The 27,022-nt window shown below is 36.5% G+C and overlaps 2 protein-coding genes and 1 pseudogene across 3 annotated transcripts in view; 2 read left to right on the plus strand and 1 right to left on the minus strand.

Moving 5' to 3' along the window:
* The window catches only part of LOC149529606 (uncharacterized), a 30,965-nt gene extending 29,425 nt beyond the window's left edge, over nt 1-1,540 (minus strand). Inside the window, exon 1 of the mRNA XM_089808166.1 lies at nt 1,445-1,540. Within this exon, the coding sequence (XP_089664292.1) occupies nt 1,445-1,540 (96 nt within the window). The remainder of the gene's footprint in view (nt 1-1,444) is intronic.
* On the plus strand, nt 1,421-6,040 carry LOC149529607 (uncharacterized; annotated as a pseudogene). The gene is made up of 5 exons (XR_016358799.1): nt 1,421-2,353; nt 2,444-3,518; nt 3,713-4,066; nt 4,154-5,428; nt 5,515-6,040. The product of XR_016358799.1 is annotated as an uncharacterized LOC149529607 (transcript).
* A 4,309-nt stretch (nt 6,041-10,349) lies between these two features.
* Nucleotides 10,350-13,428, plus strand: LOC149529608 (uncharacterized). Its single transcript, XM_089810171.1, has 3 exons — nt 10,350-11,893; nt 12,049-12,213; nt 12,329-13,428. The coding sequence occupies exons 1-3, from the start codon at nt 11,814-11,816 to the stop codon at nt 12,396-12,398; spliced, it is 315 nt and encodes a 104-aa protein (XP_089666297.1). The 5' UTR covers nt 10,350-11,813; the 3' UTR covers nt 12,399-13,428.
* Nucleotides 13,429-27,022: the final 13,594 nt, after the last annotated feature.

Here is a 27,022-nt window from a genome sequence, read left to right on the forward strand (position 1 = left end):
ATAATTATATTTTACATAAAAATAAATACTAAAGGAAATAACCACAAAAAAGAAATAATTCAATTCTAAAAGATATATAAATTATTACTAAATTTTTATAAAATATGTATTAAAATTAAATAGTTATATTCTATTTCTTATTTATTACATCATATTTATTCATCAACATCAAATTTATATGTAGTTCATCCATTTATTATTCACAAATGTACATATTAAATTATATAGATATTATTTAATAATTAAAAATTACTTAATTTTATGAAAAATTTAGAAATATAAAACATTAAATAGTAAACCTTATCTAATTGTATAAAATTAAACAATTAGTTTTACTTATAAAATATTTTTATATTTCAATACATTTCATTTTTTCTTATACAAATGTGAGTTTTAATATAAAAATTAAATTCTTAGTTTCATTAATTAAAATATAATATATTTTAATTTTTTTATTATAACCATGATTTTATTTAGACTATTTGTTTTATTAAGAAAAATAATTATATTTAATTCTCTCTCTCTCACACAACTTATGTTGGTATTACTCTATCTTACTATTTTATCTTCCTCTTCCTCATCTATATTATCTATCTTTTTTTCCTCTGCATATATGTTTATGTTGTTATTGTGCTATACTGCTATTTATCTCTATCTAATGATTAAAAATAGTGTGACTTGCATTTGATAATCAAGATGAGAATAATACATAGTTGGAGGAGTTTTCCCAACTACTTATGGTTCTCTAGTAGCATGCATAACATACTTAAACATATAATGTGATACTCCAAATGCTTCATGACTTCTTCAAGTTCTATAATTCAAATATTGGTATGGATATCTTTTCTCATTGCACATATTTAAGTTGTCAATGTAGAAAGTGCAAATTTGTCTAAAACATATGTATTGATCGTAGTATGATATTAAGTACTTAGTGCGACATTAGAGACTTTGGCCTTTTATTCTTCGACTTAGATGTCTAAAGATATAATAATATAACACGAGAACTTAACAACAAAATATGAGCCATCCTATCATATCATAAGTACATTTCTAAAATGATAATTTAACAACAAAATATGAGCCCTCCTATTAGATCACAAGTGCATTTCTAGGCAAAAATTAATGCATTCACAATGTTAATTTAGAACTATTTAACCTTATTCTCACTCATTTACCCCTCTAAAACCATAATGTGATGCATTGCATCTCTTGTTACAACTTATTTTTATGTTTAATTATTCTATCACCAATCGACCCTATCTACTAAACATAAAATAAAATTAGTCCCTACTTTTACTTCTTGGGATGGTCTTAATTCCACCCTCCATTTTTTACTCTTTTGTCTAAGATTTCATGTTACCTTCAAGGTCAACCTCAGCTACGTGTTACAGGTCTTCGGAAAAAGATCCGTTAACAGAATAACTAACATCGAAAAGACTACAAAGATCTCGGATTTTAAATCTTGAGCTGTTTCGCTCTCTTCAACTGTAGTCTCGTGAATAGCATTAGAATTCCTTGATTCATTTGACATTGTCATCCTGCTCTTCTCACCTACGTGTAACAGGATTCCGCGTTATTTCCATACTCCTTTCTCTTTCAAGGTCAACTTTCTAGATGATTTCTAGATGTTTTCAAGGTCAACTTTCATAAAACTTAATGTTTCTTCCACGAAGTTTCAGGCAACTCCTCACGTCTCTATTTATCTTCATATTCCGTACTCGTCCCCAGCGCTTGCCCTCGCTCGAAACCCTGTTTTCATTCATTTTCTTTGTGTTCGATTAAATCGTATGGCATCCACTCCTACAACCTCTGCAGGACCAGAGTCTGAGAATGAAGCCATTGGAGCTTTTCATCAAATCGCACCATCTACTTCGGGTGCATCTTCAACACTGATCCAAAAACCGGCTTACCATGTGTTCATTAATCATCGTGGGTCAGATTGCAAAAAAACGTTGGCTAGCAGGATCTATAATGTTCTTGCTGAAATGAAGGTTAGAGCATTTTTAGATTCAGAGGAGTTGGATTATGGCGATTTCTTGCCTACAACCATAGAAGCAGCAATCCGCAGTGCTACCCTTCATATAGCAATTTTCTCAAAGAGATATGCGGAATCACCTTGGTGTTTGGCAGAGCTCTCATCTATGCTTAAAAGTGGCGTCAAAATTGTTCCTATTTTCTACCAGGTACAACCCAAAGACCTCAGACATGTAGCTCAAAGGAAAGGAGTGTACGTTCATGCCTTAGAGAGGCATAAAGAGGAAGCACGATATAGCCCAGAAAAGATTCAAGAATGGGAAAATGCACTCTACAAAGTGTCATTTTGCAGTGGCGAAATCATCAAAAATGATGAGTAAGTAGCAAACATTCAGCCTTCTTATCTTAACATTTGCGTTCTTATTTCTTATTAGTAGTTTGAATTTTCAATGCTTTTATTTTTCAGTGATGAGGTGAAGTTGTTGAAGAATATTGTGAATATTGTACTGAAAGAAATAAGCAATGTGCCACTAGTAGTTGCAAAACATCCAGTAGGTCTCAATGAAGCAGTGATAGACTTTGAGAATACACTTCAACTTGCCCAATGTAATCAGGGTGTACAAATTGTGGGTATTTGGGGCATGGGTGGTTTGGGCAAGACCACTTTTGTGAAAGAATTATACAACAAAAGATGCTTGTCCATGGAGAGGTCTAGCTTTATTTTTGATATTAGAGATGCTAAAAAGGTGTTGCAAAACAAGCAGATTCAACTCCTCAAAGACCTTGGTGTGAATGAAACATTTGACAATGTGGAGCAAGGCAAGGCGATTCTAGTGAGGCACTTAAGATATCTTAGGGTGCTTATTGTTATGGATGATGTAGATCATGTTGACCAATTGGATGCTCTGATACCTGCAAAAGAAAACCTTGGAAGGGGAAGTCTTATCATTGTTACAACAAGGGAACGTGAAGTTCTTACATCTTGGGGCATATCCTTCATATATAAAATGAAAGCATTAGATCCAATTAATGCTAGGAAACTTTTTTGTTGGCACGCATTTCTACAGGCTCATCCCTTTGATGGATTTGAGGAGCTTGTCACCAAATTTGTAGAGGCTTGTCATGGATTGCCCTTATCTCTCAAGGTATTTGGAGCACAATTATATCCAAATCCTGACAAACAATTGTGGGAGTCTTTGTTTCATAAAATTTCAAGAATATTGCATAACGATATCAAAGAGAGACTCAAAGTAAGTTACAATGCTCTTGATGATGAAGAGAAAGAGGCATTCCTTGACATTGCTTGTTTCTTTATTGGAGAAAAGAGCAGTTTGGCTATTGAAGTTTGGGATGGATCGGGATGGAGTGGTCTACATAGTTGGGAAAGGCTTCTAAACAAGTGTTTGGTTGAGCTTGATTATGACAATCACATAAAAATGCATGACCACTTAAGAGATCTAGGAAGGGAAATTGCAAACCAACATATGCCCTATCGACTGTGGTCATCCCAGCAAATTATTAATGCCAACAAACAAGCTGAGGTAAGTTTCATACTTTCCTTTATTATGTGCAAAACAATGAAAAGAAAAATATTTGTACATCTATGGTTGTAAGAGGTCTATTAATCACATTAAACAATTGTAATCATCTTTTGTAGTTGGATCAACTTGACAACTTGCTTTTTAGTTTTGTATGGGTTTGAAAAGCCATTAAATTTGTCAAAAACTTTTTTCAGAAAATAAATGTCATTCGAGGAATTAAGGCTGTCCCGATTGGAATAAAAAAGCAAAGGTCATATGGTGCATGGTTGTCCCTATTTCATGGTTGTTGCTCACAGAAGGCACTCGCAGGTAATATAAATGGAAGAGTTTTGTTGCCTGCACACTCTTTAGTTGGACTAAAGCTTTTGGTGATTAGAGGAGATTACTTTAGTCAAGCAATTGGTGACGTATCAAGGGAGTTGGTCTGGCTTCGCTGGTTTCAAATGGGCCAAAGAAATCTTCCAGCACAATTTTCATTGAAAAATTTGAGGCTTCTAGAATTACATGAAGAAATTCAGCTAGAAGGGCTGTGGGAAGCTGAGAGCAATGTATGTAGTCTCCCATTTTTTCTCTTTTTCAATTTATTTAATAATTATAGTATGTTTTATGTTTGTTTTGTTGGAAGTGTGATGCAGGCTCCCATGCAGTTAAGAGAGTTGCTTATTTCTGATTGTCCCAAATTCCAAAGATTTCCAAACTCAATAGGGTGTCTCAAGGATTTGAAAAGGATAGAAATCAAGTATCAGAATCATGTTAGGAGTCTGCCAGAAGAATTTTGCTGTTTGCAAATGTTGGAGCACCTTGAATTACCAAACTCTGAAATGCTATCATCACTACCTTACAATTTTGGTGATTTGACAAATCTGCGGTATCTAGATTTGTCTGGTTGCACGAACTTGAGGAGTTTACCACTTTCTTTTAAGAACTTGATGCTCCTGCAATAGCTCAATTTGAAGATGTGTAGTGAGCTCATACTCAGGTCAGATGATTTTGAAAACATTGCAAATCTGGAGTTTTTGAGCCTTGCTTATTGTACACAACTGGAAGATTTGCCTTGGCACATCACAAATCAGGCATCCTTAAAAGAGTTAGATTTAGATGGTGTGAAGAGGTTAAGGGAGCTACCAGTTAATTTTGGTCCACTAAGCAAGTTGCAAAAGATGTATATAGGGAGTGACTTGTTGAAAAGTTTGCCAAACTCTCTTGGAGATTTGTCTTCCTTGTCTGATCTTTCAATTTATGATTGTCCCAACCTGGAATGTCTGCCAAACTCTCTTGGAGATTTGTTCTCTTTGACTATTCTTGCAATTGATGATTGTCCCAACCTGGAATCCTTGCCTAACTGTCTTGAAAAATTGTCCTCCTTGGTTCGTCTTTCAATTCACCGTTGTCCAAAGCTCAAATGTTTACCACCTCTTAATCTCTTAGAGCATTTATGGGTATCTGCATGCCCAATAAGCCAAGTAGATTTTGGAGCAACATCATCATCTTTTGCATTTAGCAATCTGAAGCATATAAGAATAGAGGAAACAGAAGTGTGCAGGATTTTTATTTCTGAATACCATTATCCACACCTCGAGAGACTAGAATTACTCCATAATAATAATTTAGTGGAGATCGAAGCACTACCAGAAAACCTTGAATGTTTGGATATATGGGGGTGTTCAAAGTTGGATGAGCTTCCAAGCTTTGCACGATTAACTTCTCTCAGAGAATTTGGTGTACAAGGTTGCAACAGAATTGAGAAAATTCAAGGTTTAAACTACTGCAAAAGACTGGAAAGATTGAGACTACACACCAGTTGGAACGTGCCGGGCATAGACAGTTTGGATAAGATGGAGAAATTAAGGCGGGTGGAACTCAGAGCAAACAAGGGATCAACTATTCAAAGTTGTATCAAAACGATACAGGTAAAATAATAGTTTCTAGGAATAAAATATTTTTCTTATCTTTATTTAGTCATACATTGTCTGAATGTTATGTAAGGAATTTGCAGAAATGGCCAGAAGAAATGACAATATGTATGCGGGTGGCCCCTGATGCGTCCTCAGTTTTAGATTCCTTACTAATCTCTCCGAATATCTTTGTTATTGACTCATTCTCTAACAAGGATATTTTCTCCCAACCAGAATTGCAGCAGAAGCATTCCTCTAATGGAAATGCCATTATGCTCTCTTATATCATAAATTGTGCTTGTGATAGACAAATGAAAGTTTACCTGAGTAATGGTGGAATGTTTTTTCCCATAATGGAGATAAATAGAGGTAGATGGGCATTGATAGTTGTCTTCACACAACTTTCCAAATTTCTCAACATCGGCGAAGAGTGTTGCTTCAGACTCTCATCAAGCAGTGTAACATCATCCTCTCAACATACTTTGGTAGATAAAGGTTTGGCTGTGAGAGGGGAACATAAAGAATTAGTCAAGGCAGTATTGCCACTTTTACTAAGCATTTGACACTCATTGTAGCCAGAAAGTGTGAAGTTAATTGTAATACATCTTTTTTGTTCTCATCATTCAATGTAGTGCAATTCAAAAAAATACTGGTAAAAGAGAGGAATTAAAAGAGTCTCATCCCTTATAAGTAGAAGTCTTATAAAATAACATAATGAACATTAAAAAGTAGCCAAGTTGTAGCAAAGAAATAATGAACCGAAATGAAGGAACAAGATAAAGAATAATTTTAAGGATGGCATTAGTTGTTAAGTAAAGCTTTTTAAACACTATAGTAGATTTATATTTGTCACAAAGGGACTTGTGACCTTTTCACACCATCAACCCATTGCAAATGAGGAACCCCTCTTTTCAATCGTAGTTGTTAGGTTTTGGCAGTTGAGGTGACAGTTTAGAGCTCAAAAGATTAAGTAGTAGTCAAGTGATTAAATTGTCCAAATCAAATTTTTTATGGAACAAGATGGGCTGAGAAAAAATTCCTAATTGTGTTAATATTTTGACTAGCCAAATAGTCCAAAATATATTATAAAGGCATATTTTATGCATAAGGGCTTAAAAATACTTATAAAATTTAATTTTTCATAATTAAAATGTGAAAAAACCTTGTGAAAATCAAAATTTTCATATTAAAATGCATAAAAAATGAGATGTAACTAGGATTTCCCTTCAAAAAATGCATATAATCATTATGGAAATAGAATTTCCCCTCCAAAAGTGCAAATGGAAATAAAGATTTCCCCTCCAAAAATGCACAAAATCTCAATGGGAATAGAATTTCCACTCTGAAATTGCACTTTGTCCCTATGGAAATACGCTTGAAAAATCATGAAAATCCAAATGGACATAGAATTTCCCCACTTGAGGAGATATCTGCAACAAAAGAACTAAGTTTTGGATTAATTTGTCTACATGGAGGTTGTTTTCCCCTTTTGGACATTAAGAACATGGACCAAAGTGAAGAGTGTAGATTGATTTTCCCTTTAGACCTTATACATCAAAACTTTTAAGGGATTCTCTTTGTCGAGATGGATATGGATTTTCTCTTTTGACCTGAAGAAGATGTTTTTCCCACCATCCAACACTTGGAATTTTGTTTAAACTCCAAAGTTAGGAAAGTCCCAAAGGAGGATGCATTCCCCTTTGTCCAAATGAATATAGAATCTCCCCATGTCCAGATGGTGGTGGATTTTTCCCTCGAAGCCTATTGTAGATGAGTGTGAAAAAATGCTAAGTATGGAAATTCTGATTATCCAAATAGGGGTCGATTTTCCCCTTTTGGATAAAGAAATGGAATGCAAATCCATATAAGGATCAAACTTCCCTTTTGGGGATAGGAAAAGGTGGACTTGGAAAATAAAACAAATGAAGAGCAATCCATAAGGGGTTCGAATTTCCCTTTGTGGATGAGTGTGAAAAAATGCTAGGCATGGAAATTATGATTATCCAAATAGGGGTTGATTTTCTCCTTTTGGATAAAGAAATGGAATAAAATGCAAATCCATATAAGGAACAAACTTCCCTTTTGGGGATAGAAAAACATGGACTTGGAAAATAAAACAAACAAAGAGCAATCCATATGGGGTTCGAATTTCCCTCGGTGAGGATATAAAATAAAATAAAGGGAATAGATCAAATAGAATGTGCACGAGTTCCAATGTGGCCTTTTTTTAAAAATTGCCCATGCCCAAGGAGCTGAAAATCAAACCATGAGAAGACATCAACCATGATAAAAAAAAAAGCTGATATAGTAAGTTTGCTGGGGTGAAAGCAGGACTTTCCTTGTCTCCCAAAGAGGAAAAGCACAAGGCATGTAGGCAAGAAGATATGATATTCAAGTTGAAATCTGAAAATTCCTCTATGAGGTCGAATTTGGCAAAAAGTCATTTGATTTTTTAATCTCACCAAACCAAATGAAAACTTGTTTCAGGTTGTTTGAAGGGTAAAAACCTGACTTTCAAAACCAAGTTGAGGCAACAAAAGGTACAGCATCTGTGGTTTCTTCAGACCTAGGCCTGAAACCTTCCATGGAGGTTTTATTTTTTGAAAAATCATGTGGAATTTCTAAGTCATTAATCCTTGCTAACTCTCATTGCGCATCTTTTTGGGGATTAAAATCAAGTTCCAAGACCACAAGAGAGCTGAAAATGCAATAGTCTTTAGACTTCAGTCTGAAGCTTCATAATAGGGGCGATTCTTGTAAACAAAATAATAAATTCACAACTTGTCCAATCACAACAGGGTTTATTGCTGTGTGTTGGGAGGCTGTCCTTGTGTGAAAAACTTCGAGTTTAGAGGGCAAAATTGTCCAAAAGAGGAATGTTTCAGATTCTGTCCTCAGAAATCAGAATTTCTCATGGTGGTAAAAGGTGATTTATTTCTCATGTTTGGCCTATAATCTAATTTATAATTCATGTGGGAACCTTGAATCATGACATGAAATGCATTTAACATGTTAGAACTAATTTAAGGATGTTTTCAGACTTATCATATGCAGTCCTCAAAAAATCAGAGTTCATACTTTTTTGACAAAGTTTGGTATTTTCCATTTTAAGATTAATTTTTGGTCATCTAGAAGTATGGTTTGCAAACAAAGTAACGAGACTCGGGCCTGACTTTGACTCGGCAAGGGCAATTCGACTTGTGACCTGGCTCAAACTTGGTCATGACTCAACAGTGACTCAGCGAGTTAGTGTATATTAATAGAAATACCTTAGAGAAATATCAAATATTTGATGACTTGGCGGGTTAGCGTCACAGGTCATTTTGACCTGGCAGGGGTAACCTGACTCACTGACTCGGGTGACTCATGTGACTCGCAGTGAGTCTAGGTACTATGCTTGCAAGATCTTGAAGTCTGATTTTACCTAGTTGCAGATTAAGTCCTCGGACTTAGTTTCAGACTATCTTTAGAATTTTGTTAAATTTTGTGGCTTCAAGGATTCCAATTTTCTTTGTAAGATTGATGCAATTGGAGGTTAATTTGTTCATTATCACATTATCCCTATAAAAATTGGGGACTCACACCTCCTCTAAAACCTTGAAGTACTTGTCCCCGAGACGTCCCCACACCGGGTACTCATAGTACCCAAGTACCCCAACTCCACCATTCTGCAACCATCCTGCCACCAGGATTGGCACTTGAATTTCTATTTAAATTTTTATTTTTGAATGTTACTATTGGGTATATATTATGTTACTATGTTGAATGTTCAATTGTTTTCGTTTTTGTTGTAATTTTTCTATATTCAGGTATTTCTATTTGGTATGTTATACTGAAACATCATTTCATAACTAATAATTCAAGTTCTATATGTATAGTACACAACACCCCCTACCCACCACTGTTGTTCCACTGCCATCTCGAAAATTCATCTTGATGTACCCTAGTGCCAATGTTACATTGCATTATCCTTTATCCTAAGTTTCCTTTGAAGCCATCACTATAAAAAAAAATTAAATTCAAAACTTGGAACTGGATCTAAGGATAAAAATAAAGGTTAGAAAAGTCTGAAATCAGTCACTTTATATCCATTACATGATGCTAACTTGAGCTTTGTACCAAGAATCATGTTTGGATCAAAGATAGGGACAGTTGAAAGGAAGTGAACAAAAGAGGGTGGAAGAGAAGTTCAAGCTCAAGGGCCAGGATGGCAATAAAGGAGGGCTAACCTAAATTGATCAAGTTCAAAGGAGGACAACACTTCAATATAATACAAGAAAGAAGAAGGATTCAACAATGAAATTGCAACATGGATAATTCTTCAACAGGGAAAAAGGAACTTGATACATTCAAGGAGACTAAGAAGATACAAGATCAAGTCTTCATCAAGTAGGGACATGGATAAGTTTGGATTTATAAAGGACAAGTTCAAGTTCAATTTTACGGGAATTCATGTGTCCCTATGCAAGGAAACTTTCCACTTGATTAAACGCTTGAAGAATAAGAACTATCTTATGGAAAAATCGACTTGTCCCAATTCACAACAATTTTCGATAAGGATCAAGCAGGATTCAATTCAAGGACAATTTCATAGGGATTCCAATTTGTCCCTATGAGGGATCAAGGCTAAAGGATTTTGAGCCAATGAGGTAACAAATAAAGATATGTTCCCTTGGGACGCGTATTCGGCCAAAATACGGGAGTTTTTCGAGACGGGGACATCCTAGGGACGGGGGGATGGGTATGGGACATCTCCCAACCGTCCCCAAAAAAGGTGAATTTGCAAGGGACGTTTCTGAAACTCAAGGACACCTGGAGAAAAAATGGGGGACGACCAACCGTACTCGGTACGAAAAGGGACATTTAGACCTCTCTCGACCGTACCGAGTACAGCCGGTCGTCCCCCTTTTTCTGTATGCAAAAGGTTAAAATGTGAACATTAAAAAACATTTTAAAGCCTCCAACTAGGTCGTCCAAGTGGGCCCCAACCCTCCAAATGCCCTAAAAGGTTTGAACTCACCACATTTTAGTTGTTTTGTCATTTGTTTGGTTTTCATTTTGTGTTGCAGTTGGCTGGAGTTTTTATTTTGCAAGAAGAGGAGGTGATATTTTTGCTTCCAAGAGTTTGACCAAAGGTTTGATCTTCCATTTTGTGCACCAAGTAAGAATGGAAGTCTTTATGCTTCCATCTATCATTTTTTAAATAGATTTGCAGTTTGCAAAGTCTGATTTGTTAAATTTATTTTTCATTGTTTTAGCTCATATATCTATTGCAATTTTAAACCTCAAAACAAAGCACAATGAGCAGTAGTGGGAGTACTAGTAGTAGTAGTGGGACTAGGAAAAGAACCGATCCTAAATCTAATTTGTTTAAATGCCCTTCCACCATTATGAAGAATTTTGCAAAGGGTTTTTTCAATAGGAAAAATCCTCTTCTCCAATATTTTACACCTAGGGCAAAAGATAAAAAGAATTCAGAAGAGACTAGGGTGTGGGATTGCCATGTTTGTCTTGATGATTTTCGGGGCAGCTATAGAAGGGTGTAGTCACAATTTTTAGGTCTTTCATGCCAAGGAGTCAAAGCTTGTCCGAACTTGACTAATGAACAAAAATTAGAATGCCAAAGATTGCACTTAGAGGCTGAAATGGAGGGGCACAGTTTGACAGTGACATCACCATCTATTCCCTCACAATCATCTAGGCATATGTCATCCGCCATTGGTACTAGTGGCAGCCCTACCTGAGTCTAGAGGGAAGAGAAAGATGAGTAGTGGTGAGAGGGGCTCGGTGGAAAGTATGTTTAGTGCACATGCAAAGGAAAAGTGTGAGGCATCCATTGGTAGATTCTTTGTTGCTAATGGTATCCCGTATCATGCAGCCCGTTCCACTTATTATAAACAAATGGTGAAAGATATATTGAGCATGAATTCCTCATTTGTACCCCCTAGTGAGCATAATCTATGTACCACCATCCTAGATGAAGAGTACTCAAAGTTTGCCATGTTATTTGAGGATATGAAATGCACTTGGGTTAGGATAGGCCGCTCTATTGTGATGAATGGGTGGACTGATATTAGACATCGGCCACTCATAAATATCATTGTCACATCCCCTGCTGGCTCTTATTATTTGAAAGCAATAAATTGCTCAGGAAAGAAGAAGGATGCAGAATTCCAGTTCACCATTTTGAGAGATGCCATAGAGGAGATTGGATCATTTAGTGTTGTACTGGTTATCACAAATTTTGCACCTATGTGCAAATCAGCTGGTAAGATGATAGAGGGTGCTTATAGGCACATCTTTTGGACCCCTTGATGTGTTCATTCCTTGAACAATGCATTGAAGGACATAGAAAAGATTGAATGGGTGAAATAGGCGGCTAGAAGCCAGAGAAGTGCAAATGTTTATTTGCAACCACCACACTTCACTTGCTCTATTCAGGTCCTTCTCTAAGGAGTTCCTCAAACCAACTGAGACAAGGTATGTCAATTTTAATTATAGTTTACTTTTAGTTTGTTTTAAATTTAAGTTGTTTAAAAAATTTATTTATAAGTGTTACAAACCATGTGATTGTTTTAATCATTAATGTTTAAGTTTAACTTTATTAATATTGTTATTTATAATTGTTGCTATAGGTATTGCACATATTTCATCTTGATGGAGAGGATGATTGAGGTGTATGAGGCCCTTCAATTGATGGTGCTGAATCCAGAGTGGGGACGATGGTCTAATTCTAAGTCCTCTGAAGGAAAAGCAATGAAGAAAATGATCTTTGATGAGAGTTGGTGGTCCACGATGAAGTAAGTTGCTGATTTTTAAATTTAATGTTAGTCTTTTGCTTGCTGATTTTCCTACTAACAGTCTTAAAATTCTTAAAACTCTAATTCTGATTTTAATTTTTTTTGCATCTTGCAGATATATTTGCTCTGTCATAGCACCCATTATAGATGTCATTAGATATGTTGATACTGACGCTCTTGGTTAGGGAGAGATCTATGAGACTATTGATAGCAGTTGGGGAAGATGAAGAGAATTGTCGTAGCAAAGGATCCTACATTGGTGTTTTATGAGGAGCATATTAAGCCTATTGTGAAGCGAAGGTGGAACATGATGAATACCCCACTTCATATGGCAAACTTTTTTCTAAATCCCAAATGGTATGCACAGTTGGGTGAAAGGGGCCTCCCATGTGATAATCCTAAGGTATTGAATGACTTCATAAGAGCAATTGATAAGATGTTTTCAGCTCAAGATGCCTCTACTCTTTGTGCATAGTTCCTTGACTTCACCAACCTTTGTGGCCCAAGCTTGGGTAAGCCACAAGCAAGGTTGGATAGACTTGTTTTAGCATAGAGAGATCCTATTGGATGGCAGACTTAGCATGGGAGAGATACACCTGAGTTAAAAATACTTGCCAGTTGCCTCCTTGCATAGGTTGCTAGTTCCTCAGCTGCAGAGAGGAATTGGTCCACATATTCATATATCCACTCTATCAAGAGGAACAAACTTACCTCTAAAAGAGTGGAGAAGCTACTGACAGTCCATCATGCTCTTCGAGTTGTGGATCATTAGATTCCAGAGTATAGGTAGACACAAGCTTTGCAGTGGGATGTTGAGCCTGAGGATGTGGTCCAAATAGATGAGGATGACACAACACTAGGATTGGTTGGCGTTCCATTAGATGACACTACGCTTCCTGTAGAGGATGATAGTGAGGCTCTAATCTTGATGCCATGGCGGTAGAGGCAAAATAGGAGCAGCAATTTGCTTCATTTTTCTATGTTTTGTTCTTTATGTTGAAAGTGAACATGATTATGATACATTGTTACTTATTACTTTATTGCAGCTCTCTAGCCTTTGGGCCTATAGCTTTGGGCAAATTTAGATTTAGACTTTTAGATTTATCATGTTTATCATTATGACATTATGATATTGACATATTGTTAATGTTCATTGATATTGATATGCATTTTGACAATTGGGTACTGAAATTGGATATTATTTCCTAGATGGCATTCAAATGTTGTATGTTATGGTTCTATAATGTTTAAATGACATGCTTTATGCTTCGTTTCATATGATGACATATATTTGCAAATTTCAATGTATATTTTAAAATTTTCTTATATATATATATATAGAGAGAGAGAGAGAGAGAGAGAGAGAGAGAGAGAGAGAGAGAGAGAGAGAGAGCCATACCCGTTTCCCGCCCCCGCCCCCTCCCACCCTTCCCCAAAATCACCAAAAAAATTTGCCGTCCCAGAAACCCGTCCCGCTGTCCCCCGACATTCCCATACCAGAAACTCAAGGTAACATCGAAATAAAGGTATGAAGGATGTCCCAAACAATGTGAGATGAAAACTTCATTGTGTGATGATGATTAGATTATGCATGGAAGAAAGGTCTACAAATGAAGCAGTATTGTCATGATCAAAGGTTTAAGGACATGAAGATTTACGTGTCCATGATCAATAGAGGATTCCCATCACTTCAAGAAGATTGAGAACAAGTTCAATGGGAAAATTTCCTAAAGACAAGGGATGAAGAAGCAAAACTGAATCAGGGATCAAAGATGAGCAAGTTGAGGTGGCAGCTAGTCATCATTCAACCAATCAAAGAGCTCCAAGTTGACATCTCCAAGATCATCCAATCATGATGCTGAGCAAACTTGGGGCTTTACCAACTCTTTGACGATCTTGTCAAAAGTGCTTCAAAATGCTTGTGTTTCCCTTCATGCTCCAAATGCAACAAGTAGCTCTACCATCCCAACCCATGGACTCCAGCTTCCAATTGACTTACTAGGGTTTCAAAGACTTCTACTTACCCAAACTCATCAGTGGAAACCACTTACAAAGTTTCAAATGCCTATTTCGTTGGCAAACTCCAATTGCTGTCCTACTAGGCCTAGAAGGCAATTAGGCATCCAGTGACAGTTTTCAATGTCTTTCTTAACACTTTTCCAAATCAGCTCCACAAAAAATTACAGATTTGAGTACTCGTTTGGCTTCTTGATAAAACATCCCAGACTTACTGTATTGCGTTTTGGACCAATCCATTCAACTAGTCAAGTCTGACAGTTTTTAGGCCAAAATAAGCCCTCTTTTACAGAGGAACCCTATCACAGACCTAACACCCAACCTTGTACAGAGTGTTATTATAGTTGCAATTAGAGAAATATGAAATCAATTTGACTATAGGATTTCTAAGTATAAAAGCCCAAATTTACCCAACAAAACTCTCCAAAATCTAGGGCTTCCTCAATGTCGCCCTTCCAAACACAATCTCAACCAAACAATGGTTGATTCACCTTCCCCTCAACATACCTTAACTGTTTCTATCATAAAAACATGCTCTTATTAAGGCCAAACTCCTACTGCAATACCCTTGCACCTATTTTGGTGTTCCCTTCACCAAATAATCATGCAGTCATCACCAATCTTTCAACACTTCTCTGCAAAACCTGGTTAGTGATGCATAATACAAGTCAAAAACATGACCATCCTATGAGAAACATATCAATACATCCTTAGAATGTCCATGAGTCTCAGGAAACCCTCAAAACTGTTAAAACAATATAATGTTATTGTGACTGTCAGCAGCAAATTGAAGAATTGAAACAAGTCCACCTTAGATCATCCACATGGCTTGCAAAGTGTTTGAACTTTGTACTCAATTCATCCAAGCATCAAAATCAAACAATAAACTTATTCAATCATGCCAAAAACACAAGGAAACTGCTAAAAATGATGCTCTTATTAGATCACAGTCCGTACAATCTATGTCAGATCCAACCCCCCCTTCTCCTCATGCCTTGACCAGGCAATATAAAGTGTCTTCCATCCAATCCAACTGATCAAAGTTGGTTGCAAATCATTAGAAACTCATTAGTGGCCTTGAACATGTTTTCCCTCCAAAATGAACTAACTGTTAGAATTCAAAAATTTGAATTTCTAACTCTTATTTAATTTCTCTATTTGCATCCTAACTTATCAAAGTTAAAATCTTATTTCTCCAAGGATCCAACTCAACTAGGACCTTACTAGCCTATCTTGATCCTCTATAAATTTGATGAATGCAATGCAATTTGCAAAGCCCATATTTAGGTTTCTCTCCGGTGTTGTGTTATGTGTTTTAACTATTCTTAGTAGTGATACTGTTAATGTATGACTAGCTCTGATCCTTGTGTAATTATTGAGCATTGAAGATATAAAAAGGGGCAGAGGTTTTGTAATCAGTTTTACAATTGTAATAAAGGATCTATATTTTGATGGGCTGGGTTGGATCTTTAATTTGGCAGGCTGGGTTGTTTCCCTTGGTGAGGAGGGTTTTTCCCAATATAATTACTTGTGTTTGGTGATTCCTCAATTCATTGCATTTCATTTTGTTGCTACATTTTCATATTTCTAGTTCTAAATTTAACAGGAAGTAGTTGAGGTAGTTGATGTCCTTTGGATGAATAATGTAAGTCCCTTTGTGATACCCAATGTATCACATCATTCTAATGGAGTTAAGTCCACAATAAAGAAGGAACTTTGAGGTTGTCTCATTTGATCAGACAATCCATATACATTGTTTAGCATATGAGCATCCTTATTCAAGGGAAAGTTTGAGAGTTGGTTTTCTTTTCGGAAAATTAAGTATTCAATTATGTTTGTTGTAGTGGTATAAAACTCAAATCATTAGGACTCAAGTTGTTTGACTACACATTCATTAGTTGCTTTCTCCATTTTCTTTGGCTACTTGTCTCCAGATTTGTCTAGCATTATCTTGAAGGAGTTAAGATTTCACTTTCTCTTGAATTTTTTTGATTTTTTTTAGTAATCTAAATGATGTTTTTTTGGGTTAAATTCCAATATTTTTCTTAAGATTAGCCTTAATTTCTTGGAGGTCTTTCTCTTGGAACAAGAGTCTATCCTCATATATATATATATATATATATCTTTTTGTTATTAATTCCTTCAGTGGAATTGTACTTATTGTTAGGATAAACCACGGACAGAAATAAAAATTACATGCAAATATAACCAATAACAGAAAATAATAGAACACACAAAAATGAACACAAGGCACCAAGATTTAACGTGGTTCACCCAATCCCTGGGCTACGTCCACCAAACAGCAAGTCCGATCTTATTACAATCTAGTGATTACAACCTGATTACAATCCGTAATCCCTTACAGCTCAATACCGCCGCAAGAACCAATTTCGTATCACAACATAATGAAAAATACCCAACCCTAAGCCCTTTTATACAAGTATTAAACCGCTTTAGGGTTATAACATGTCGGCCATATGTCGGCCATAATATGTCGGCTACCATGTTGGCCACTGCCCAAAATTTTTCTCCGGGGCGATGCCCCGAACCCCACTATTTATGAAGTATGTACAGTACTTTCCTAATCAGTCACCACAATCTAACAATCTCCCACTTGGGGACTGATCAAGCTCTACACTAAACAACAATCTCCCACTTGGAGACTGATCCTGTAGCAATACCACTACCACATGGGGCTCCCACTGGATCAAACCATCCTGGACTCTATTGTTTTGTTATTCATGGTTAGTCTAAAAGACCAACTGAAACTGAAGAGGAGTTCAGCTTCTCCCTGGTTACAACCTTTGTCAACATATCTGCTAGATTGTCATTGGTATGTATCTTCTCCAGCTTTAACTGTCCATCCTCCAAAACTGACCGAATGAAATGGTACCGCAACTGTATGTGTTTGGTCTTAGAATGCAGAGCTAAATTCTTAGCAAGATGAATGGCACTCTGACTATCTGTGAACAAATAATTATCCGTCTAAGGATGTCCCAATTCTTCCAAGAAGAACTGAAGCCATATCATCTCCTTGGCTGCCTTTGTAGCAGCAACATACTCTGCCTCTGTAGTGGAGAGAGCATTAATCTTCTGTAACCTAGAAACCCAGCTCACGGCTGCCCCACCAACAGGAAAGACATAACCTGTAGTACTGCGCCTGGTATCAATATCCCCAGCCAAATCTAAGTCAACATAGCCTTGTAAATCAGTAGTAGAGCCCCCAAAGTGTAAACACTTATTGGATGTTCCTCTCAAATATCTGAGAATCCACTTGACAGCATTCCAATGCTCAAATCCTGGATGACTCATATACCTGCTAACGACTCCCACTGCATGTGCAATATCTGGCCTAGTGCATACCATAGCATACATCAAGCTTCCTACAGCTGAAGCATAGGGTACCTTGGACATCTTATCCTCCTCTTCTTGTGTCTTGGGACACATTTCCTTAGTCAATTTCAAATGACTGGGTAAAGGTGTGCTGACAGCTTTAGCATTTTCCATAGAGAAACATTGCAACACCTTCTCAACATAATCAGCTTGAGATAGCGTCAATGTTATGTTCTTCCTATCTCTGCAAATCTTCATACCAAGGATTTGTTTTGCTGCCCCCAAATCCTTCATAGCAAATGCATGTGCTAAGTGGCGTTTCAGCCCATTAATATGATCCATGTTAGACCCAGCTACAAGCATATCATCAACATATAAACATAAAATAATGTAGCTATCATCATCCAACCTCTTAAAATAAACACAGTAATCTGAATGACACCTATTATATCCATGCTCATGCATAAACTGTCAAATTTCAGATACCATTGCCGAGGTGCTTGCTTCAAGCCATATAAACTTTTCTTCAATTTGCACACTAAGTTCTCCTTACCTTTGACCTCAAAACCCTGTGGCTGAGCCATATATATTTCTTCATCCAAATCACCATGAAGAAAGGCTATTTTAACATCCATCTGCTCTAAATGCAAATCTTCAGTAGCCACAAGACTTAAAACAGTACAAATAGAAGTCATTTTAACAACAGGAGAAAATATCTCATCAAAATCAATTCCCTTTTTCTGTGCAAATCCTTTTACAACTAACCTGGCCTTAAATCTTTTCTTACCTCCTTCCTCTTCTTTCAACCTGTAAACACACTTATTCTGTAAAGCCTTTTTACCTGCAGGCAACTTGCACAAATCTCATGTCTTATTTTTCAGCAAAGAGTTCATTTCATCTTTCATTGCAGACTCCCACTGAATCTTAGTATCCACCTGCATAGCTTCATCATAACTTTCAGGTTCACCAGCATTAGTAAGTAAAATAGAATACAAAGAGAGAGAAAACCTTTGTGGAGGTCTAATTTGCCTTGTTGACCGTCTAACATTTACTGGTGTGTGTGGTATTTGTTGTTGCAGTTGTTGCACATCATGAGGAATGGCTGGAACATCAGCTTTTGGAGTATCACCCAGCACTACATAATCATCTTCTTTCTCCTCATGTTGCTGCAACAGATCTTTGTACAACACTTTCTCATTGAATATGACATCCCGACTGCTAATAATTTTAAGATTTTCAAAATCCCAAAGTCTATAACCAAATTCATTAATGTCATATCCAACAAAGACACATTTCTTTGATTTAGCTTCTAGCTTGGTTCTATTTTCAGAGTCTATATGAGCAAAAGCTTCACAACCGAAGGTCTTGAGAAAAGAATAACTCACTTTCTTACCAGTCCATGCTTCCTCTGGAATACCACAGCCCAAAGGAGTAGAGGGACTTCTATTAATCAAATATACTGCAGTATTGACAGCCTCCGCCCACATGTGTAAGGGCAACCCAGCATGCAACCTCATGCTCCTTGCGCGCTCCATTATAGTCCTGTTCATGCGTTCAACCACTCCATTTTCCTGTGGAGTCCTTGGAACAGTTTTTTTGTCTACGAATACCATTAGTGGAGCAATAATCTTCAAATTCATGATTGCAATACTCACCACCATTATCAGATCTGAGACATTTTAATTTCTTACCAGTCTCATTTTCAACCAAGCATTTTCATTTCTTAAAAGTTTGAAATACATCAGATTTCTATCTAAGGAAATAAACCCATACTTTTCTAGTTGCATCATCAATAAATGTAACATAATAATGAGAGCCACCAAGGGAAGATACCTGAGCCGGTCCCCATACATCTGTATGCACAAGCTCTAATTTCTCCTTTTTGTTTTCCTTCCCTGTCTTTACAAAACTCACTCTCTTTTGTTTTCCATACACACAACTTTCACAGAAATCCATATTCACACATTTTAGACCTGGTAAAACTTTCCTTGAATGAAGTACTTTCATACCTTTCTCACTCATGTGCCCAAGTCTATTGTGCCACAACGCTATATCAGAATCTACAGCAGCTATTTGTTCTCCCTGCTCAACTGCAGTAATTGTTCCTGAATATTCATTTTTCTCTAAAACAATCAAAGTAGAAGGAACAATATGACTTGTACAAAGATATAAGGTGCCTACTTTCACACCTTTTGCTACTACAAGGGAACCTTTTGAAACCTTCCAATTTTTATCATTAAAAGTAACTACACAACCCTCATCACCGAGTTGCCCTGCTGAAATTAAATTTCTACTTAGTTTTGGAACATGTCTTACCTCATGTAGTAGCCAATGATTCCCATTCTGCAACTTAATCTTAATTTTTCCCTTTCCAACAATCTGATAGGGTTCATTATCCCCCAAATAAACAAGCCCAAAATCCCCTTGGACATAATCAATGAAATAACCTCTATGAGGTGTAGCATGAAATGAAGCACCAGAATCTAAAACCCATAAATCATCAACACTCTCTAAAGACAGAAGCAAAGCATCCTCTTCGGATTTGTTACTTACCACATTTGCCTCCTTGTCTCCATCTGATTTATCTCCATTTTTCTTTCGATTCCAGCAATCTTTCTTTTTGTGCCCTGGTTTCCCACAGTACCAGCAATCATTTGGTCCTCTCGATTGAGACCTCCTCCCCTTTGAATTTCCTCTTGATTTCCCACGATTTCCAGAGTTACTTCCTCTTTCAGTCGTTCTGCTCCTGCTTTGTGCATTTAAAGCACTTCCTGATGTAGATCCACCTGAGGATTTTCTACGAGTTTCCTCACTTAAAATAACACCGATCACATCATCATATTGTAGGGTACTAGATCCAAGAACAGAATTACTCACCGCCATTACCAAGCCATTCCAGCTTTCAGGCAAAGAACACAAAATCAAGAGAGCCCTAATTTCTTCATCAAAATTGATACCCACAGAAGATAATTGACTAGTAATAGTATTAAACTCATTTAAATGATCTGCAACAGATCCACCTTCTGCCATTTTCATATTAAATAAATGCTTCATGAGAAATACCTTGTTTGAAGCGGAGGGCTTTTCATACAGTGTCGCTAGGGTTTTCATCAAATCTTCTGTCGTCTTTGCTTTTGTAATATTAAATGCCACCGATGGTGCCAAGCATAATCGAATGCTTCCGAGTGCCTTTCTGTCCAAAAGATCCCATTCAGCCTCTGACATAGTTCCCTGATTCTTGGCTTTTCCTTCCAACGGCTTCCATAAATCCTTCTGATATAAATAGTCTTCCATTTGCATCTTCCATAACTGGAAGTTCTGCCCATTAAACTTGTCAACCCTCAACTTACCCTCATCTGCCATCGCTCCCACTCAACTGTGAGACTCCCACTTAACCGTGAGACTTTCCTGCAGAGGATAACTGAAAGACAACCTTGCTCTGATACCACTTGTTAGGATAAACCACAGACAGAAATAAAAACTACATGCAAATATAACCAATAACAGAAAATAATAGAACACACAAAAATGAACACAAGGCACTAAAATTTAACGTAGTTCATCCAATCCCTGGGCTACGTCCACCAAACAGCAAGTCCGATCTTATTACAATCCAATGATTACAACCTGATTACAATCCGTAATCCCTTACAGCTCAATACCGCCGCAAGAACCAATTTTGTATCACAACATAATGAAAAATACCCAACCCTAAGCCCTTTTATACAAGTATTAAACCGCTTTAGGGTTATAACATGTCGGCCATATGTCGGCCATAATATGTCGGCTACCATGTCGGCCACTGCCCAAAAAAAATTTTCGGGGCGATGCCTTGAACCCCACTATTTATGAAGTATGTACAGTACTTTCCTGATCAGTCACCACAATCTAACACTTATTAGCTTTAAGATTTTTTATTTCTCTAAGGAGAAACTCCCCATAAGTTTATTTTTTTAAGCTTCATATAGAATCATATCAAATTTTGGTGTGGGGAGAATGAATCTTTGTATAGTTTTAAAAAAATCAATTAACGTAGTTATAATTTATGCTACAATTTTAATTAGGGGTAGTTCATCTCACTAGAATCAAGAATAGAGTTATTGAAAATTGTTTAAAAGTAGATAAGGGACTATCATCACCATCTCTCATGACTACCTTACCCAATCCACCTATGCGACAAAATATTCCTCGTGCACATATTCTAATTACCTTTAATAGCTGACTTATTGCTATTGGATCCCTTACCTTTGTGAAGTTTCACCATCAAAATTTTAGTAGACAGAATAATTTGATTTTCCCCGATGAGAAATCATTTGTAAGAGATTGCTTTCAAACAATAATTTCTAGGCCCCAAGGATTTCTCATGTTTCTTTGTAAAGATGGTAACACTAGAGCAGGGTGTTCAAAACTAATTTCATAGGTTGACAAATAAGATAAGATCTTGGTACATTTGGGCAGGCCAAATTCAGGCCCTCCTAAATCCCAACATATTGTGCAGCGAAGACCAAAAACTAAAGTAACCAAAAAATAAAGCTAAGCTGACATGGTAGGCATGATGGAATGATGTAATATAAACAAATGAAATGAGTATGTCAAATTCAATCTATTTTCCAATGTTCCATATCTAATGAGCTAAATTGCTACTCTATCCTATTGGAAAGGAAGTGATGTTTTGGTGAATCCATTTAGAACTTATTCAATTGTCCCCCATCATGTAAGGAGGAGAGTGCATCTTCATTGCTCTACATATCCTCATTAACTTTCCTTCTATAAAAAGATCTATAATTTACACAATCGATTCCTTACAAATTTCTATCTTCACATCCCATAATTTCACCACCCTAGAATTCATTTTTGGAAAATTGGGTAGATCTTATGGGTTCATGGCTTTCTAGCCTTTTTATACACTTGGTGATCCCACATTTTCTAAGGATCTCCACTATGCTTTGTCATGTTATAGGACCTAGACTCTAAAATGATTGCAACCATCCCCCACGAGGACTAATTCTTAGTATATTTTATGTTTTGTGGATGATTTCTTACTGCCAACAATGGAATCGCCAATCTGAAGCTAGTCCAAATCTTGTTCCTTTTCAAAAACTTTGACTTGCAAAGGTTGGGAAGGTTCTCAAAATTCTAGGACTTCGGCTCTTTATGATTGCAGGATCTCCTATCCTTAAGGTATAAAGAAACAGTGACGATTTTAATGTTGCTGCACATGATGTGATTAATTCTTAATTATTTTGAAGGCCTCCAGAAAGAGAGATGCCACATCATCCCGATTAGTATCTTTGATATTGCACACCCCATATGGCTAAGTCAGCCACTTGGTCACCTTCATAGCAAGTATTTTTTTTATTGATTTTTCTAAATGACTTTTATAAGTAGATCTAGAATCTTCAAAAAACTTACATTCTATTAAGCAGAACAATTTTTTAGGTGATTAATATTATTTAATTGATGATCTTCCAGTAGCACTTGTTGAATTCCCCACTCCTTAGCAAGAAGGATGTCATAGAAAGCAACACTAGTTTCTACAAAACAGTTGGTTTTTACTTCAATTTCGATAGAGAAATCTTCCATAGCAATGTTAAGTCATCTTTAAGAATTACCAAGTTGTATAGAAGAGCTATCATATATCCTTAAAAGTAGCACCAAAATTATTCTTGGTCTACTATCTAGGGCCTATTGGTCTCAAATATGTAACTCAAAGGAATGCAAATTGATGGCTTTAAAAAGCATTGAAAAAGCGTATTTAGAAAAGCCTCTCGAGTAAAAAGATGCACTCTACTATGTCTCATTTTATAGTGGAAAGATCATGAAAAATAATAGATCACACATCCAACCTATCTATCTTAACAAACATGCATTCTTTTTACATATGTTTACAAATACGCATTCTTTTTTATCCATGTAATGAATTCTGGGATAAATTCCTATTAGTAGTTTGATTTTTCATTTGTGTTGACACGTTTAGTAATTAAACAAGGCTATTCAAGAATTTTGTGAATATTTTACAATGTGCCACTGTTAGTTGCAAAACTTGTAGTGGATCTACATAGAGTAGTAAAAGATTCAAAATACACGACAACTTGCCCAAAACTATCAAGGTGTACAAATTGTGGATATTTGGGACATGGGTGATTCCACTAAAAAGACCAAACTTTCCAAAGGATTACATAATGAAAGATGTGTTAGGTTTAACCACGGACAAGAAATAACAATTACATGCAAATATAATCAATATGAGAAAATAAGAAATCGCACAGAAGAGAACACAAGACACAAAGATTTAACATAGTTCACTCAATCCCTAAGCTACGTCCACCAAAGAGCAAATCCAATATTTTTATTATCCAGTGATTACAATCTATAATTCCTTACAGTTCAATATCGTCGCAAGAAGCAATTATCACATCACACATTATGAAATCCTTAACCCTAAGCCATTTTTTCCGAGTATTTTTGCCACTTTAGGGTTAAAATTAGTTACAACATGTCGGAAAATGCTGATAAAATAGTCCCCCAAAAAAAAATCTCGGGGGCTACACCCTTGAACCCCCAACAACCACGACAGTGTTGGGGGTGCCGCTCCCAAACCCCCGCTCAGAGCCTGGTCCAGCCCCAAACCCCACCAAGGAATTATAGAGTATGTACAGTACTTCCCTTATCAGTCACCACAAACTAGCAAAATGCTCATTCCTAGATAGATCTAGTTATCTTTTCGATATTAAAGAAGCCAAAGACATGTTGTAAAACAAGTAGATAATTTAAAGACTCGAAGGCCTTGGTGTGAATGAAGCAAAAGCAAGGTGAGGTAATTCTGAAAGGTAATTGAAATCTCTTAGGGTGCTCGTTGTAATGGATGATGTGGATCATCTGGACCAATGGGATGATTTGTTCCTGCAAAAGATGCCCTTGGAAGGGGGTCTCAATGTTATTACTGTTATCAATGAATTTCATGCCCTTTAATGAGCTATTAACTCAACAACCTGTTGAAACATGGGAACACCTCCAGTTTGTGGGTGACCTATTGTGGAGATTAACCTCTGGAGAAGGCTAGTTCTCATTGATACTTAACCTAAACCAATTCTAAACTACAGATTTTGATGGAAAGGGGAAAAGAAAACTCACAAAATGAATCTAAAGCATGAAAAGGAGGTGATACACCATAAATTTAGTAACTTGCACTTGCTTGAGCATACACAACATGATTAAAAAACCAATACACCATACGCAACTCAAAAACTAACCTATTTCTGTGTAAGTGTTTCATAGAAAAGTTTACATTCATGACAGTGTTCAGAAGGATTTGATAAGAACAAACAATGACCTAAATAAAGAGACTGTTGTATAAAGGCAAAGAGAATGAGACAACAAATCAAAGATAAGTAGTACTAGTTCTTATCATAGAAAGGATCATTTGTAATATTGGACAACATGCAGCTTATGAGAACAAAAAAGTGGATCTTTATTGATCAAAAAGGTATATTACAGCTGCATGCAAGCTTTTATTTTTTAATTTAAACTCTTTGAGTTACAATGCAATATCAAAAACCAGAAAACAATTGATTCCACTTACAATGTCCCTTTTGGAAAGCCAGAATTTCTGAATTCCCCAAATTTACTTGGTCGAGATCCTCTTTGTATGCTCAACTGAGCGATAAGCTGATTTCTCTGCCTAAAATGCTGCCCCATGGTAGTGTTTGATGACTTCTTACAGTTGGAGATGCTTCCAGATATTTGGAAATGGATTTTCACCTCCTACTTACTATTTCTTCTATCTTCTCACCTCCTGTTCAGCTCGTTGCACTGCTTCTAGATGCTTGTTTGACGATTCTATCTTATCCCAACTGCTATAACATCTCCGGCAAGAAGATAGAGCATGTGATTTGAAGAGTTTGGAAGAGTTTAAGATCCTTAGTGGGTGTAGGAAACCTTCTAGAATATGGATTCTGCCATATGTGATAAGCATTAAAACCAGTTTACTTCATTTGCCACGACATTTGTCAAACCATTGACTGTAATGCCTCTGTCTTCTTGACTTAGACTCCTTGATAAATTTTGCTTCAATGGCATCTTTGCCATTGTTATTTATTGTCATAGTTATTGATTTCTATTCCTGGTGGTTGCATTTTTTGAAACATTGAAATTTGGTCCAAGGGGTTTAGCTTAGTTGGTTGAAGCAATGAGTTTTTATTGTGGAGACCCTAGTTCAAATCCCAAGAGGGACATCATTGTCAAATTCTAAGTTGGGACTCTAGGTCTTCTATTGGTGGTAATTGTCTCAATGTAAAAGGTGGATTCTATGTTATGACTCTTGGTCTTCCAAATGTCGTTTCTAGTGTGGTCGCTCGAAAGGAGCTTGAATAAGTTTGTAATTCTCATGTTGTTGCTTGAATGAGCACAAGATTTGTAAACGATTTCAATATAAAAAACATTAAAATTTGTTGATGACCCTCTCACCATGCCCATTTTCATTGAAATCCAAACACTGATAGTTAAACTAATGGACTTTGCCAAGAATCATTCAAGAATCATTCAACCTTATGTTAGGAGCTTGCTACACTCGGCATCAACAAAACTCTCAACAGGAGCATTTTCTATCCTTGAAACAATGGTAATGGTTGGCATCCCTTACAAAAAAATCTCTTGTAGTATCTTCGACACGAGCTTGTTTGCAGAATGGCAGTCTCCACATACCCTTAAGATCTTTGACAATTTGAATGGTTGTTCCAGGTGGTGTATTTATGAGCCCAAATGCAATTGCCGGCCATTCACTACAGTGACGCAGAATTTCTTCTTTCTCCTCCTTTACATCGTTAAACGCAAACATACTTTATGATTTTTTACAATTTGAATGGTTGTTCTAAGAGGTGTATTTATGAGCCCAAATGCAATTGCAAGACTATGGCGGCGAAGAATTTCTTCTTTCTCTTCCTGTACATCGTTTAAACCCTACATTGAGAACATATCTTGCAACCTTCATCTCCTGAGACAATATCTCTAACTTTTTATAGAATTTATGTATTTCTGGGTTTGACCTGTTTCCTCCAATGAAGTTGTAAACCTCTCTGTTAACTTTAATCCAACTGCATCTGGTGTATTTTGTATCCCTTTGTTTCATCATTCTCCGCACTCTTTAAATGTTGTCCCACCTACCAACTACAACATGTTTAAGAGAAGCACATTAGGTGATGTGCTTCCAGTCCAGCTCAAAAACACATTCTGCTGCCTATTCACCAAGCTCTATATTATCATATAACTTACAAGCACTAAGGAGACTTTTCCACGCATCTTTAGGTTGTACTGGCATTTAATTGATAAAATCACGCGCTTCATCAAGATTTCCAGCACAACCAAGAAGGTCTACCGTGCAACAGTCGTGCTCCATTCTAGGAATGATTTCATAAAATTTACTCATGCCTTTGAATGAAGCATTGATAGCCTTGATCCACTA

Source organism: Cupressus sempervirens, chromosome 11 (assembly GCF_028749045.1).
Source record: "Cupressus sempervirens isolate cs-2001-9-10 chromosome 11, ASM2874904v1, whole genome shotgun sequence".
Classification (NCBI taxonomy): Eukaryota; Viridiplantae; Streptophyta; class Pinopsida; order Cupressales; family Cupressaceae; genus Cupressus; species Cupressus sempervirens.

What these genes read in the sequence shown, in the direction of transcription:
- LOC149529608 (XM_089810171.1), top strand. Translation starts at nt 11,814, where the DNA reads ATGTTTATTTGCAACCACCACACTTCACTTGCTCTATTCAGGTCCTTC. An exon ending in CTCAAACCAACTGAGACAAG is followed by an intron (nt 11,894 to 12,048) that starts GTATGTCAATTT and finishes TTGTTGCTATAG; the next exon opens with GTATTGCACATATTTCATCT. An exon ending in AGTTGGTGGTCCACGATGAA is followed by an intron (nt 12,214 to 12,328) that starts GTAAGTTGCTGA and finishes TGCATCTTGCAG; the next exon opens with ATATATTTGCTCTGTCATAG.